This window comes from Phacochoerus africanus, chromosome 7 (assembly GCF_016906955.1).
Source record: "Phacochoerus africanus isolate WHEZ1 chromosome 7, ROS_Pafr_v1, whole genome shotgun sequence".
In the NCBI taxonomy this organism is placed as follows: Eukaryota; Metazoa; Chordata; class Mammalia; order Artiodactyla; family Suidae; genus Phacochoerus; species Phacochoerus africanus.
Window position 1 is genome coordinate 5,252,278 of NC_062550.1, and position 15,935 is coordinate 5,268,212.

Consider the following 15,935-nt stretch of genomic DNA (forward strand, 5'->3'; position numbering starts at 1 on the left):
GCTGCGTCTGTGAGGAAAATACACAGATACTTTTACAGAGCGTGCCCCCCCCCCCCCGCAGACCCCCCAGCATCCTCGAACCTCTTGGCCCTGAGCTCTCTGTGAACGTGGGCAAGATGCAGACCCATTTTGAGCCTCCTTCCTCATTCAGATGTCGCTTACGAGAGCTGTGGCTGGAGCAATGAGAAGAGGCACACCTCAGCCAGGGCCAAGCCCACGGAAAGCTCGGCCGTTGCTGCAGGTTCCCGCTCAGCTGGGCTGAACCACCTCCCGTTCCTTGAAAACAAGGGTTGTCCCTCACCCCAACCATAGCCCTCGCCCTAGAGGCGTCCCTGGAGCAGGCCTCCTGGGCCCCTGCCTTGAGTCACGGAGCTGCCGAGTCAGAGCCTCTCCATCCCAAGGCCGAGGGAGGCCGGTCACAGGCCACACCCACACCTGCTGTGCTCTGCAGCCTTGCGCATTTTGACACACCTGTGGGGTTTTGTTTGGGGCCTCAGGCTTTGCCAAGTTTGCAACAGTGAGCACAGTACACCCTCTGTGATTGGAAAAATAGTAACAGATGAAACGTTGAAAGAGAAAGCGGTCCTGCCGCCTTAGCGGTTCCCCACGGTTTCCTCAAATATTTTCAGTCCACAATTCCAATCAAGTACTTCCGTGCCTCCTTACCAAAATTTCCAATTAAGCCTTTTCTTTATGTTGCGCATGTCATATCTTTATGGCAGGATTCTCACACAGCATAAACTGCACAGGTTTAAATGGTACAATTTGGGTACATATCCACGAACCATCACAAGCTGCCAATCGAGATAATTTCTTCGTCGCCCAAGGCGTCCTTGTGTCCTTCCGCAGTTCATTTCTTCCACCAGCCTAGCGCCATGTCGTGACCCACGACTTTGCATTTTCTAGGGTTTTCTATCAGTGAGAACATATAAGCCGTTCTTTTCCTGTCAGGCTTTATCCGCCAAGCATAACGACTTTGAGCATCACTGACGTTGCTCCGTGTGGCCACAGTGAGCTCTTTCTCGTGGCTGAGAGAATTCTGTGTTATAGCCTCGCCCCGCTTTGTGCGTCCATTCATCTGCCAATGGACGTTGGGTTGGTTTCCAGTTTTTGCCGTAGCAAATAAAGCCGCCCGTATCGTACAAGTCTGTGTGTAGACAGACATTTTTATCTCTTGTGTGTGAATGCCTCGGGGTGGCACGGCTGGTTCCTCTGGTGAGTCTATGTTCAGTTGCCAAACTGTCTTCCAAAGTGGCTGCACCGTTTTGCATCCAACCAGCCGCGGGGGAAAGATATAATGACATCCTTGCCGCCTCGGTAGGGCCAGTCTTCTCTTAGCCATTCTAATGGGTGTGTTCTAATTATTTTTAAAATTCAGACTCTGCAATAAGTTTCAGGATATTACTTCAGGAAGAATCCTTTACAAGAAACTTTTGGCATGCCTAGGAATTAACGGCCCGCCTACTGTCTCTCCAGTTCTTGTTCCAAAGGATCAGCTGTTAAATGAACATTTTCAAAAAGAGGACCAGCAGCAGCCAGATCTTTCTGAGAGGTAAAATAAAACAAAACGAAAGCATCTATTAAAGCCACAGAGCCTATCGCGGGATAGGTAGGTAGTAAATATTTGTTGGCTAAATGAGTATGTAAATATTTTATGATTTAAATAAGAAAGATGGCAAACTATAAACACGGTGATTGGAGCCAGGGAGTTTTCAAGCTTGCACAGACCTTAGGCGTCGCTGCATGGATCTGTTAATTCTAGAAGTGGAAGCACTGAGGTCTGAGAGGTTTGGGGACTTGCCTCAGGCTACCCACAAACGTAGTGGTCGTCCTGGGGCCTCCCCCCAGGACTTCCGCCTCCCAGAGGACTCTCAACTGTTATGTACCTGCGTTCGCGCTGATTCTGTTCCAGAAAATTAGACTCCTTACCACTGTTTCATATTTATTGCAAAATATACCCGTTGAACCGGTTAACATTTTCTAACGTGAATGATGGAATTATTTAAATGATGGCTCCATTGAACTGTGACAATAAAACATACTTCGTAGAGCTATTAAAAATCAGACTGATGAATATTCTAGCCCTTCTTCATTTTGAAAAGTATAGGTTTAGTCTAATGAAAAGATATTATTTTAACTTCCTTGTTCGTAGCTTATAATAAATCCATAAGGAGAGATAAAATGTAGAGCCTTCCAGCAGGCTTCACTTTGTCACATCCCTTTTAAAAAGTTCTTAAGTGTAGGGCAATGGGAATATTTTAATGCTACACTAATGAAATTTGACTATCTGGGCCTTTCAGTAGTAGCTGCTTTATAAATGGGCAGAAGGATGGTATTTTAAGAGAAAGGTTAAATATTCTGTGAGAAGATACGTCTGCCTCCTAAAACCAGTAATAGCAATGAAGCATTTCATGAAACACAGGCATTCCCGGAGAGTTCTTGAAAGTCGACAGAAGCATCAGGAAAGGAGTAGCAAGCAGTCCGCTGTCTCAGGGCTCACGTCTGCCCACGTGGGTCCAGGAGACCTGGGGGGAGCTGGAGAGCCGTGTCCTTCCGTTACACCTGCAGCCTCACGCTCTCACACGCACACCACGTCCGGGCCGGGGCTCCCACATCGTGGACGTCCCTTCCTGTCCCTGGATATTGGGTGATCTCTGATCTGGTGGCCACACAGCAGGCTATTCAATTTAAGGCTTTATAACAGACCCTGAGTTGCGATTTCCCCTGTTCACTCCTTTGTCTGTGCTCTCTGCCCAGCCGCACACCCTACCCAGCCGGCTCAACGCGCAGCCGAGGAGTCTGGCGTGGGGATGCCAGTGTCCCCTTCCCTGGGGTGCCCCCCACCCCCTGCCCGCTGCCCTGTGCTGGCACCACAGGAAGAGCTGTACCTGGCTCTGAACCCACAGGCCACGGGAGTGTAATGAGTCCCCAAGTTCCTCCATCCACCTGAGCACCTGTTCCCCTCTTTGTGAAAAGGGGGGCATCCCCCTCGTTGTCCTGGGCTGAATCCCAAACGGGTGAGGCCTTTCGAGGCCCTCTGCTGCATCTGCGTGCCTGCTTGTGATTTTAGAACCGAGCCCACGGAGAGTAAAAGCGCCGTGACCAAGAAAGTGACCAAGGAGGAAGTTATTGAAAAACTCAAAGACTGCATACGGCAGCGGGACCCAGCGTTCAGAAAACGATTTCTTGACTTCGGCAAGGAACCCAATGGCAAAATAAATGCGCATGACTTCAGGAAGGTAGGAGAAGGGGCCTCTCTGCATTCCTATGTTTCCTCCTTTTCCAGAAGAAGTTCTGTTGTTTTATTGCGCTAACACGCTTTAAGGGAGAGGCGTTAAGTTTTTGTCTTATTTTTTTTTTCTTTCTTCCCAGTAAGGGTTTATTCCAGGGCAAAGCAGATTCATTTCTAGGCAGCTTTCAACATTTAAAAAGATCTTTCTCGCCAAAAATGTCTTTGGCAACTTTTTTCAGAGCATGCTATTGATATGGATGTGGCCGATTTTTGATAGTTAAACCTGCAGAACAAAGCGTTCCTTGCTGCGTTCTTGGGCCGTCCGCTGAGTACCTGGCTCACGGGCTGTGGGGTTGGGTGGGGCGGGGGGGGGGGGAGCAGAAGCTGCCCTGGTCTCCATCCCTGCCCGGGAGAGGGGTCCCGTGATGCTGTGATAACAGAGCGGTGGTTCGTTCCTCAAGAAAGTGGGAAAAAAAACCCTGGCAGTGAGAGCGGGAAGCTCAGAGTGCTGATTTGCATGTGCTTCTGGGAACCGGCGAGGTCCTGCCAGAAAGGGCTCCGTTTGAAGGGCTCTGCATAGATTTCTCAGGAATTAATTTAAATGATTGCTTAAAATTCCTATTATGATCCCTCTAGCTAATCATCTTCAGCTTTTTTTAAAGGAAAGCCTTGCGGCTAATATGTAGCAGTGTCCATGTGGACAAATTTAGAAGGCGGCAGTGAAATATATTTCCAAGAAGAGAATAATTATATCAGCAGCTACTATTTCTCTCGTGCCTGCCCCCATGCCAGGTGCTGTCATAGGCTCTTTCCGCAGCTCATTTCCAAGCCTCCAGACGGCGGCGGCGGGGAGGGTGGCTGGAGGGGACTGGGCTGGGGGCACAGGCATGGGAGCAGACAGCTCTAGGCGCAGCGCCGCGCTCCCCTTGGCCGCACAAAGGAGCAGATGTGGAGGATCAGGTGTTTGTGGGCACGTGGGGCCTGGCGAGGCAGCTACATCCAAGATGTCCCTGAGAGTAGGGGTGACAGGTAAGGACGAGGGAAGACGCAAGGACGGCTCCCAGATTTCTGGCTGGGGGACCCGGGGGCTAATAATTCGTCGCTGCTGACTCTGACGAGAGCAACTTCAGTGGGGTCACGGCGTGAAACGGTGGGAACCCTGGACCTCCCCCCGGGCCCCTCGTCCTAGTCCCTGGCCACCTGCACTGGTCCTGACCCTGTAATAGTCTCCAGTGACCGCAGTGCTCAGTGGTCTTGATTCAGAGTCAGTTCACAGGTTCACAGGGAATCGTCTGCACTGCCCCGGGGAAGGGCTGTAGGTGGCGGCAAAGCTGGGACTGATGTCCGCCCCGCCCGAGGCCAGCATCTCACCTGCGAACACCTTTAGGTCCCTCAGCTGAGCTGAGCTTCATCCATCTTAGGCTTCTTCTGCCGACGATGAGCCAGCGACTCCCTCGTGCCCCCTAGACCACCCTCCTGACTCTCCTGAGTCAGGCTCCCACCTGTCCCCTGGCTCCCCCCTACCCTGGGGGTCGGTCTGAGAACCACCCTTAGTCTCACCAAAGCCCCTCCACTGCAGCTGTTCCAGTCTCAGGCAAGGGCCACCTCTTTTCCAGTTGTTCAGGGCTGGAATCTTGGGCTCTTCCTCGCCTGTCCTCTCTCACAGCCACATCCAACTCATCATCCATCCTGTCGACTCCCTTGAAGGTGCCCCGGAGTCTGACCCCGCTCCCCCTGCCCTTCTGTTCTGACGCCTGGGGTCTTACGGCAGCTTCCTCGATGCTCTGCTGCTCCTGCCATGCCCACTGCGGTTTAGCCGCAACCCCAAAGCCCAGGTGTCCCTCCAACAAGTCAGTGACAGGGGCCACGCCAGCTTGGGACCTTTCAGTGGTGCCCCATCTCACTCGAATAAAACCAGAGTCCTAGAAAGGCCTAGAAGGATATGCGCTGTTCCTGCCTTCCCCTCCCCCCAGATCTCCGTCTCACCAGTCAGTATGATGCGGTGGCTGCAGAGCATCATGCCCGGGGAACTGCGAGTGAAGCCTTACGTCACATACCCACTGGCCCCGGGGTCCTGTTCGTTGGTAGAGTGTGGGCAGCGCTTAGCCATGGCCCGGACGCCTGGCACTCTGAACTAGAGGTGCTAAGGCTTCTTCCCCCGGCCGTCACTGTCCCCGTGGCAGGGGCAGGAGGGTTCTAGGAGGGGAAGCCGCAAGAAGAGCCTCCAGAGCCGGGAGGGAACACGCAGGTCACCAAGTCCCCGAGTCCCCGTGGGTCACCGCTGAAACCCAGTTGCTGGTTTTCACCCCCTTGGTCAGGAAGGCTTTGTCTACTTTCGGATTCTGTGTGTTAATCCATAACCGATCCCTACCCCATAACCGATCTCATGACTGTAAGAGATACAGCTTCTGATTAGTGTGAGATAAGCAGTGTCACCACTGACAGAGGCAGAGCTGTTGGGTTGTCCTGAACTCAGTGTGCTTTTCTTGGTTAAACGTGCAATTTCCACTGGGGGAGGGAAGGAACTGTTCTTCCTGGACTCATACTAGACCTGGTCTGGGTATTTTGCATCACACATTAAATCATTTTTCACATCAGCCTTGTAACCCACATTCTTCCTCCCAGGAAGTCCCCCTCGCCCAGTTCATGGCTCTGGCCCCTGCACCACAAAGTCTGTGCCTGTTGCATATTTGTAAATGTGTCAGTTTATTTAATGAGTCAAGAGCTGGTGGTATTATAGGAAAACTTTTTGAACTTTAGGTTGTCTTTGAAGCTCTGTATTCCTTCTCTAGATAAATTTCTTCCCTCTTCTTCATTTGCTGAATTAGCAGCAAACCTTCAAAACAGTGGCTTACATTTTAAAAGTAGCTGTTTTTTCCTCCTATAACAAGCAGGCCAGAGAGTCTTGGTATAGGGCCAGTGCAGCAGCTCTACGTGGTATCTTCACAGACCCAGGTGGCTTCTAGCTTTTTATTCTTCCAGTCTTACCCTCATGGATGCAAGATAGCTGCTGGAATACCAGCCATCTCACACATGTGTCAGACATGAAGAAAGGGAAAAGGACAGGGGAAAAGGCTTGAGCCAGAAGAGTCTTTCTTTTATTAAATGGCTTTCTTAGAAGCTCCTCTGGTTTACATGTTATTGGCCAGACCTGTGTTTACTGATCTAGAAGGAAGAATAGGAACTTGTGTATATGTATTTTTTGGCTGGTACATTCCTACCTGCAGAAAAAGCAAGATTCTCCTCCCATGGGAGAAGGAGAGGATATGCCTCAGGCAAGCAACGACAGCAGACTTTGCCATCCTTTCTCTTGGTAAACATTTTTGAGTGTGTTAGTCGCATACTCAGTATAGGACTAAGCCATGTGGGGAACACGAATAAACAGAAGTTTCATTGCTTGGGCCTGGGTTCATGACTGAACCCCCAAGGACACGTAAGTCAAGATGAGTCTAATTGAGTAATTAGACTAATTGAGCTGCTCCATCCATCAGGAATTTGAGGGCGGCATTACCATTCCAGGTCCCTGCAGTCGGCTCTTCCCGATGGAACTGTTATTCTTCCTCCTCACTCAATACACTGAACATTGTTTAGCTCACACTTGTTCTTGCTCCCATTTCTCGAGTCCCAGTGGAGGCTTCTGGAGGCAGGCGCAGGCTGCAGAGCTCATCAGCAAACACACCCAGAGCCCCCGAGCTGTGGACTAGGGAAGCAAGAGTCCGTAACAGCCCAGCCCAGCGGCCCAGATTTTTAGACGCTTTGGTTCCTTGCTTCTGCAGCTGCTTGAAGGCGAGGACACGGCGCCTTGCTGAGAAGGAGGTGAGCTTCCCTTCTTCCTCCCCGCAGGGCACCTTATGCCCTCTGGGCGCTCGTCAAACTCCCGCGTCTGGGGAACTGGCCACCTCCCCAGCCAACTGCCCTCAGTTCTCAATCACAAACAGTCTTGCCCTCTTAGCGCCGCGGACCCCGATGTAAACCAAGCCCCACCAACACCCTTGAGTCTTAGGTTCCTCACAGCTTCCTAATCTTGCAGGTGTCTTGGGGGCGGCCAGCTGTGCGTTCGAGCTCCCTCACATCTGCAGTTCTGTTCTTCCAAGCATCGCACAGCCATCGAAAGTCTATATGTATTTCTCCATCTTCCAGCTACAACTCTGACAGAGGCCCAAACTGGACCCTCTTGACATCTGACTGTGCCCAGATTGGCCCTTCTCTCCCGGGTGGGAGCCGTTGCAGGTCCTCAGCGCCAGTGTCCACACCTCTAAGGGCTTTGTTTCTGCCCTTTTGTCCTCAGGGCCTTCCTCCCAGGTGGGCCTTTTCCTCCTAAGAAACACAGTGTGGGCACTTGTATTTTGCTTTAAAAAGTTCTCAGTTTAGGTCTTTAGACCCCAGCCCTGAGCAGTTCCAGAGGTCAGCACGTGTCTGGAAGGGGAAACCAGGCATGTTTTGCGCCCACCCCCTCACGTCTCCCGTTTGGCCACTTCAGCACCGTATAACTAGGGAATGAGCTGCTGGAGTGGCCCTCTGCCTGGTCCAAACCGATTTCTCCATCCAAAGTCTGCCCCCAGAATCACGAGCTCTTTCCAGGGAAAAGGCAGGTGCGTAGCCTCAGTTCACTTCTGAAGGGTTGGTCTTTTCTACCTTGGAATTTTGGTTCCTTTAAATCTCATAGCTTTTGCAGCTTTCTGATGCCTTCTTATTATTTGTAGTTGATTGAGCTGTTCTACTTGTCTTCTTTGGGACTATTTGGTTGCTGTGAATTACTGCATGCTATCCAAAAGCGGAAGGTGAGATCTATCAGTTTTGTGGGTTGTTGTTGGATTTTTTTTTCTTTTTAGGGCTGCATTCGAGGCATACGGAGGTTCCCAGGCTGGGGGTCGAACTGCAGCTGTAGCTGCCAGCCTACTCCAGAGCCACAACAACTTGGGATCCAAGCCACGTCTGCAACCTACACCACAGCTCACGGCAATGCCGGATCCTTAACCCACTGGGTGAGGCCAGGGATCGAACCCACAACCTCATGGTTCCTAGTCAGATTCATTTCCACTGTGCCATGACAGGAAATGCAGTTTCGTGTTTTCAAAGTAACAGCTTTATTTGTATTGTTACTTTTCTCTTGCATATTTGTTTTATAGTTCTTTATTTCTATTATTACCTCCATTATTTTCTTCTTTCTGCCTGACTGGGATTTAATTTGCTTTTCTTTTTCTAATTTTTTGAAATAGAATGTTCAATCATTGCTTTCCAGCCTTTGTTTCTCTTATGTATGAACTGATGGCTATACATTGCCCTCTAGGTGCAGGCTTAGCTACATCATATGAGTATTGGTAGACCATATTGTCATTGTCATTCAGTTCAAAATATAATTTACCTTGTGATTTCTCCTTTTTGCCAATGGATTATTGCTTAATTTCCAAACAGTTTGGTTTTTCTAGTTTACCTTTTATTGTTGATTTTAAAGTTGATTTGGTTGTGATCAGAGAATAAATTTTAAAGTCTAAATGACTTCAGCTGATCCTTCGAAATATACCAAGGTTTGAATTAAGACCTGACATAGGGACAATTTTGGTAAATGTTCCAGAAACACTTGAATAGAATGTGTACTCCATCACGGACCTTTAGTTTTCTAGGTATGTCAATTAGGTTGATTCTGTTAATTGTCTTTTTTAGAACTTCTATATCCTTATAAAATTCTTGCCTGCTTATCCCATCAGTGACTGAGAGAACTGTGTTGAAGTCTCCCATCTGATTGTGGGCTTGTCTAGTGAGATCCTTTTACATTCTGTTGATTGTTGCCTTATTCGCTTCGAAGCTAAATTATTGGGTACACATAGTATTGCTGAAACTTCCTGCAAACTGTCTCTTCTATCATTGTGACACAACTCTCTTGATACAGAGTGATGCTTCTTTCCTTTAAGTGTTTTTTTTTGTTTTGTTTTGTTTTTTGTCTGACAAAATACAGCTACTTCAACTTTCTTGTGATTCATGTTAGCATAGTGTATCCTTTTCTATTCTTTTACTTCAGACTTTCTGGATGCTTATATTTAAATTGTCCCATATGGCCAGCATAGAGCTGATATTTTAAAAGAGTGACAGTCTTAGTCTTCTACTTGTAGTATCCAGTCCATTTTGTATTTAATTACTGATATAGTTGATTGTATATCTGTCACTGTAATATAGTTTTCCTATTTGACCTAGCTATCTCATGTATTTTTTTCTGTCCTTTCTTGCCTTCCTTTGAGATTATTTAACTCTCTGTATCATTCTGCTTTCCCCCAATCAGCTTATTGGCGAATACATTCTTCTGACAGCTTTTGAGGCTGACATGCACCTAGAGATTGTGGCATGCATCCTTGTCTTATTGCATGCACTTAAATATAACTTGTTATGTCTACCACTTCTCTAGCAATGCGGGATATAAAAATAATTTCATTTACCCTTCCCTATCTCTTATGTTATTGTTGTCCTGCATTTAAATTTTACATCTATGTTAAATCCTACAAGATCCTTTTTTTTATAGTGAATAAGCTGTCATGTGTATCTACATGTTTATCTTTGCTGTTCTTTCCACCTTACATTTTTGTGTGCTTGCACCTGAACTCATTTTAATTCTGCCCAAAGACCTCCCTTTGTCCTTTTAAAAAACACAAATGTACTGACAACTAACTCTCTGAGTTTCCATAGTTTATTCAGATTTCCTTAGTTTTAACCTCACATCCTTGTTCTGTTCCAGGACCCCATCCAGGATCTTGAATTGCATTTAGTTGTCACGTCTCCTTAGGCCCTTCCTGCCTGTGACAGTTTGCTTTTCGTCAGATATTTCGTACAATGAGCCTGCATTGGGATTGCTCTGAAATTCTGCTCTTGATTAGACTGGAGCAGTGTTTTGGGGAGGAAGACCACGCAGGTGAAGTGCCCTGCTTGTCACATCCCGTCGCATCAGGCACATGCCATCAACCTGACTTTCACTGTTAACATTGACCTTGACCCCTCGGCTGAGGTGTATTTGTCAGGCTTCTCCACTGCAAACTTAACCATCTCTCTCTCTCTCTTTCCATTCTACACACTTTGAAAAAAATTCACTCCACTCAGCTCACCCTTAGGGAATGGGGAATTAGGCTTTACCTCTTTAAGGACAGAATATCTACGGAAATTAGTTGGAATTCTTCTGCATGGGAGATTTGTCTCTTCTCTCCCAACGAATTTAGGAATTCATTCAATTATCTATTTATATTGATATGGACTTATGCCTCGTTATCCTTTAAATGTCTGTATTATCCTTAATAATGTTTTTGTTTTCATCACTCCTGATATTGGTCATTTTTAATCTTTTCTCTTTGCTTCTTGAATAGTCTAACTAGATACAGATTTATCACTTTTGTTGCTCTTTTTATAAAAGAATCTGTTAAATATCGTTTTTCCATATTTTATTTCATTGTTTTCTGCTCTTCATTATTTCCTCTCTTCTGCTTATTTACTTCTACTTTCTTTGTAATTTGCCTGACACACAGGGGATCTTTCTTGGAATTTTCACCTGGAGAACCTGGTGGAGTTCCTGGTGGTAAAATCCAGGAACATGTGCCCCCTCCCCCCCCCAAGACTGGACCCCCAGGCGTTTCTCATTCTCAAGCTAATCCTCACGCAGCCCCCAGCAGTCTGTCAAAATCCCCCCTTGAGTGTTCCTACCGGTTTGTGGCCGCAGTGGCTTCTGCTCCAGGTAAGCTGGCCTTGGCTGCGACTCTCTGTGTCCAGCTGTCCCTCCAGATTTCAAATTTTTCTGATGGTTCTGAGAAAAGTCACTGATGTTCAATTTGTTCAGCTTTTTTCATGCTGTAAGGATGGAAGTGATGGCCTCAAAGCTCTTTACCTGTAGAACCTGAAAGCAGAATTCTGCTCTTGCCTTTTGAAGCTATTTGAGCGGGGAGTAGCGTTTTAGTTTGGCCGTTATTTTCCTCTAGCATCTTAAAGATATCCCGCCATTGTCTTCTGGCGTATGTCAGTTCTCTTGTTAAAAAAACCCCACCAGTCTTATTGTTTTCAAGTTTGGATATAATGTGTCTTTTTTCTCTCTCTAGCATCTTCTGAGATTTTCATCTACACATGCATGTGTAACTGGGTCACCATGCTGTACCGTAGGAAATTGACAGAACACTGTAAACCAGCTATAATGAAAAAAAATCATTATATAAAAGAATTAAAAAAATCATTTTATATATATATATATATATATATATATATATATATATATATATATATATATAAAAGATTTCCCACTTTGCCTTTGGATTTTGGCAGTTTTACAAATGTGTCTAGTTGTGCCTTTCTTTGTATGAATCCTGCTGTGTTTTGCAGTTCTTCTTAAATCTGTAAATTGCTGTGTTTAATCAAATTTTTTTGTGAGAAATTCTCAGCCATTATCTCTCCTCCTTTCAGTTGTGTCCCCTTCTGTCGGTTCCTCTTGGACTCCAATTATGTGTATTCAACCTGGCCGCAATATTCCATGTCTCTTTCACTCTTTTATATATTTTCCAATATTTCTCTCTCAGTGCTTCAGTCCCATTAACCTGTCTTCCAGTTCATTAATCCACTGTTCTGCTTTTTCCGATCTGGGGTTTGATTTATTCACATAGTTTTTAATTTTAGTATTTTTTCCAGTTGTGGTATGCCCATTTGGCTTTTTTACCATACACCGGTGTCTTTTCTGCTGTCTCAACATATTCCTGTGTTTTCTTAAATATATTTATAGGTGTTTAAAATATTTTTCCTGCTAACCCAGTATCTAGATCACTTGTAGAACTTTTTCTATGGTCTGTTTTTCCCCGTGGTTTTGGATCACATGGTCCCAGCTTTTGGCATGCCAGAGAGACTTTTACTGAATTTTTACTGAATGCCAGATATGTATTAAGAAAACTGAGAGGCTCTAAGATAATGGGTCGCCCACCCTTTCCTTTGCTGGGCAGATAAATTGGGACTGAGGACCTTGATCCAGTTAGGGACTGAGTTGATTTGAGGCTGGATTGCAATTTTTCAAGGCTCCATTTGCCTTTTTTTTTTTTTTTAAACCCTCTTTCTAGGGTGCAGTCTTCCACGTTTTTAACTGGGAGCCCTCGCCTCTGAGAAATCCTGAACTCTGTCTGCTCTTAGTTTCCTCAAGACCAGAAACAGGTGACCACAAAGACCCCTTCAGCTTTTCGGAGGCTTTCTGCCCCATGAGGCTCCCGAACCCAGCAGGTACCTTGAGAGGAGAGCCAGGCTCTGTCAGGCTCGCTTCTCTGTTTTCCCTTCTCACCAGGAATCTGACCATTCAGGTCTCTGGTTTTGGCCTCTGTGGTCCCAGGAGCTTGCCACCAGCTCTGCTTGTTTCTCTGCCTGCTGGTGGGTAACCATCTGCCTGGGCCCTCAGCCCCAATCCTGAGCCCTGGCCCTGCTCCCAGAATGGGAGCGTGGCTTTTCACTCCAAGTTCTGAGGTTCTCCTACACTCAGACCCATGTGCCTTTGCGTCCTGGTTGTTTCAGCAGCTCTCTGTACTTCAGACGGGTGTATTTTGCTGTATTTTATATGGCTTTTCTGTTTGTTCTCGGGGGAAACAAAGGCCTGCAACCTGAACACCAGCCATTACCTTTTTGATGGGCGTTCACTTCTTTTTCCCTTTTTCCCCTTCTTAAAACGATTGTTCTTTATGATCTCTGCAAACTGATGCTTTCATCTCTGTGGAATGGGTTCCCAGGAGTAGGATTGCTTAGTCCAAGAAAGTATATATTTTTTTAATTTTAACACATGTCGTCTGTGGGCTTTCTTAAAAAACACTGTAGCCTTTCATATTTCTAACAGCTGTGTATGAGGGTATCTTTTTCTCTGGCCTCTGTTATATTGCGTCATAGCTCTTTTTAATCTTTGGTGGTCTGATAGTTTTAAAGTGATCGCTCAGTGTAAGCGTCATTTGCATCTATTTCCCTGATCACTAGTGGACGCCTGCTTTTTTTGCCATTAGGATTTGTTCCTTTGCTCTCTTGTCAACTTAGAAGATGTATCTGTTTACTCTAAACATGTTATTTATGGATTTCCCTAAGAAGTCTGGGACTCCCACGTCACCCCCATCCTCTAGATTGTCACCCTTGGGGCTTTTTCCCCCTAAGGTCTGTATGTCTCTTCATCTGACCCCAGCCTTTACCCTCCCAGCTGCCATAGCTCTTGGCTGACACTTTCCTGTTTGCATCAGCTCCTCTCTGATTCTCTCCTGGGGGCACCGCTTCCTGCAGCCCTGCCTCCCTCCCTGAGATGAACATGCTACAAGGTCAGTTACCTGTGTTGTTTTTTTTTTTTTTTGGCCACACCCACAGTATGTGGAAGTTCCCAGGACAGGGATTGAACCCATACCACAGCAGTTATAATGCCAAATCTTTAACTGCCAGGTCACCCGGGAACTCTTTATCTGTGTCTCTTTAATTCTCTGTCCTGTCCCCAGCCTCTAAAGCAGGACCCAGCACAAAATAAGCATTCAATTTTTTTTTTGAATAAATGCAATCAATCTTGATGTGTTGTAGAATTGTGGTTTAAAATGCGGATGCTGAGCTAGGCTGCCAGGGTTGAAATCCCAGCTCTGTTACTTAACAACAATGGGACCCTGGGCAGACCTCTCTGTGCCTCAGTTTCCTTATCCTTAAATGGAGTTCATTTTAGCAGGTGTGTTGTAGGGTTGTTATAAGGATTAAATGAGCTGCTCTACGTGTATTAGTTTCCTATGGGTTTGTGACAAAGTACCACAAACCGGCCGGCCTGAAGCAACAGCTCTGGAGGCCAGAAGCCTGAAATTAAGGTGTCAGCAGGGTCGGCTTCCTCTGACGGTTCTAGAGGAGGGTCCTTCCTCGCCTGATCCAGCTTGTGGCGGTTGCTGGCAATCTTGGCGTTCCTTGGCTTGGTGGCTGCCGTCACTCCACCTCTGTCTCTTCCTTCTGCCTGGTGTTCTCCTCCCTGTGTGTCTGTGTCCAGATTTCCCTCTTCTTGTAAAGACTCCAGTCGTTGGATTTAGGGCCACCCTCATCCAGGATGGCTTCATGGTGGCTTGATTTAACGGAAGAAGATCTTGTCTCCATGAAAGGTGGCATTCACAGGAACCTGGGGGACACAGTCACCCCAATATGGTATGTGAACCCTTTCAGTGTGGCCTGAGGGCAGAGACTCTGCTCTTCTGTCTGCTCTTGTACTCCTGGTGGCTTGCCTAGTATCTGGCACATAGGTGTCCCCCAGTGCCTCTCGCATTAACTTATTAGCCCTTTGTCCTCTGCCCTACAAATGTATTTTCAAAATCTGTCATTTGTCTTTTGTATCATCTTTTGCCACTAAAATATTTTAAGTTTTGTATACCCCAATATAGCTATTGTCCATCCTTTCCGCCCTTTTCTTTTTTAAAAAAATAATTAATTCTTATTTGTAGATTTGTTGTCTTGGTTAATAAGGTTTCATTCTTCTACTCCTGCCGCCACCCCCGTCTCCTTTGCACATCTTACAGATAATCTCCTAGACTTTCTTGCAAGAGCATTTGCTGCCTTATTTTTAAAATGTGAGTGTTTAATCCATATAGAATTAATTTTTGTATGTGGTGTAAGATAGGGCCCTTCTCTATTTTTCCTTTGTCAATTGTGAAATTCTTATTATACGAGGGTACATATCTGAAAATTCCCATCTTGTTATGCTGATCTATACATTTTTTTTCTATGTTGGTGTAATGTGTTTTTTTCTTTTTGGTAAAATAGATTTTTCTATTTTTTTCTTATTTTACTTATTTTTCCTCTTTTTTATATTTTCTTGACTACTCTTAGGCCAGGTTTGTATTTTCCTATACAAACTTTATCCAGTTACCCCCAAATGCATTAATAGGATCATAGTTGGACTTGCATTGAGTTTATGTATTAACAACTTACCTGCTTTTGAAATGGGGAAGAGAGAAATAAAGACATGCACAGAGGGGAGCTTGGCCACACTTGACTCTGTGCTGGGCTCTGGGCCTCCACAGTTAGTCTCCACCTGCCTTTGAACCCAGATGAGATGCCAGGACTTGAGAACAGCCTCCTCAGGAGGAGAGTGGCCTGTGTGCTTTCATCTGCAGTCTTCACAGTTTGTTATTGACATGCTGGGTTCCTTTGCTGGTGGACACACTGCTAAGATTTTCCATGTGTGTCGAGTGCGCTGGATTCTGGGTAGTTGCTTCCAGGGTCACCATGTCTGGTGGATTTCCTCGTCACCCCGGGACTCCCCTTGACCCTGAAAGCTGTCAGGTCACCTCGTCTTTTATTCTCATTTCTCAGTTTCTGAAGGTTGAGCATCTTGTCATTTGAGCCATCTGAGCACAAGTTTAGCCTTGCGTTTGAGTTCTAGCAGGATAATATGTTGTTAAAACCCCACTAAACTAAGTCGTCACTGTTGCTCTTTTCATTGTCATCATCATGCCCGTGGCAAAAAGAAAAAAGAAAAGAGAGAAAACCCCACTGTCCTGCAACTTGGCGATTGTCGTTCCCAAACCACTGGTCTGTCTGGAGGTTCGGAAGGCCTGAGGAGGGATTGTTTTTGGCAGTGTGGTTCCGTGCCTTCGCCTGTGGAAAGGGCGGGGTTGGAGCAGGTAGACCAGGGGATCCACCTGTGGAGTCGCACGTCTGGGTTTGGGGCAGCGGTTGGATTGTGATCATGATGTCTTTCCAGTGGTCGCAGCAC

The 15,935-nt window shown here is 46.4% G+C and overlaps 1 protein-coding gene across 4 annotated transcripts in view; it reads left to right on the top strand.

The window, feature by feature from the left end:
- Positions 1-15,935, top strand: part of EFCAB6 (EF-hand calcium binding domain 6) — a 236,080-nt gene that overhangs the window by 123,107 nt on the left and 97,038 nt on the right. For all 4 annotated transcript variants that reach the window (XR_007135738.1, XM_047786044.1, XM_047786045.1 and 1 more), the window contains exons 15-16: positions 1,379-1,552; positions 3,071-3,239. Coding sequence is in view for 3 of the 4 variants with exons in the window: in XM_047786044.1 (XP_047642000.1) it covers positions 1,379-1,552; positions 3,071-3,239 (343 nt within the window). In the remaining variant the exon portion in view is untranslated. The remainder of the gene's footprint in view (positions 1-1,378; positions 1,553-3,070; positions 3,240-15,935) is intronic.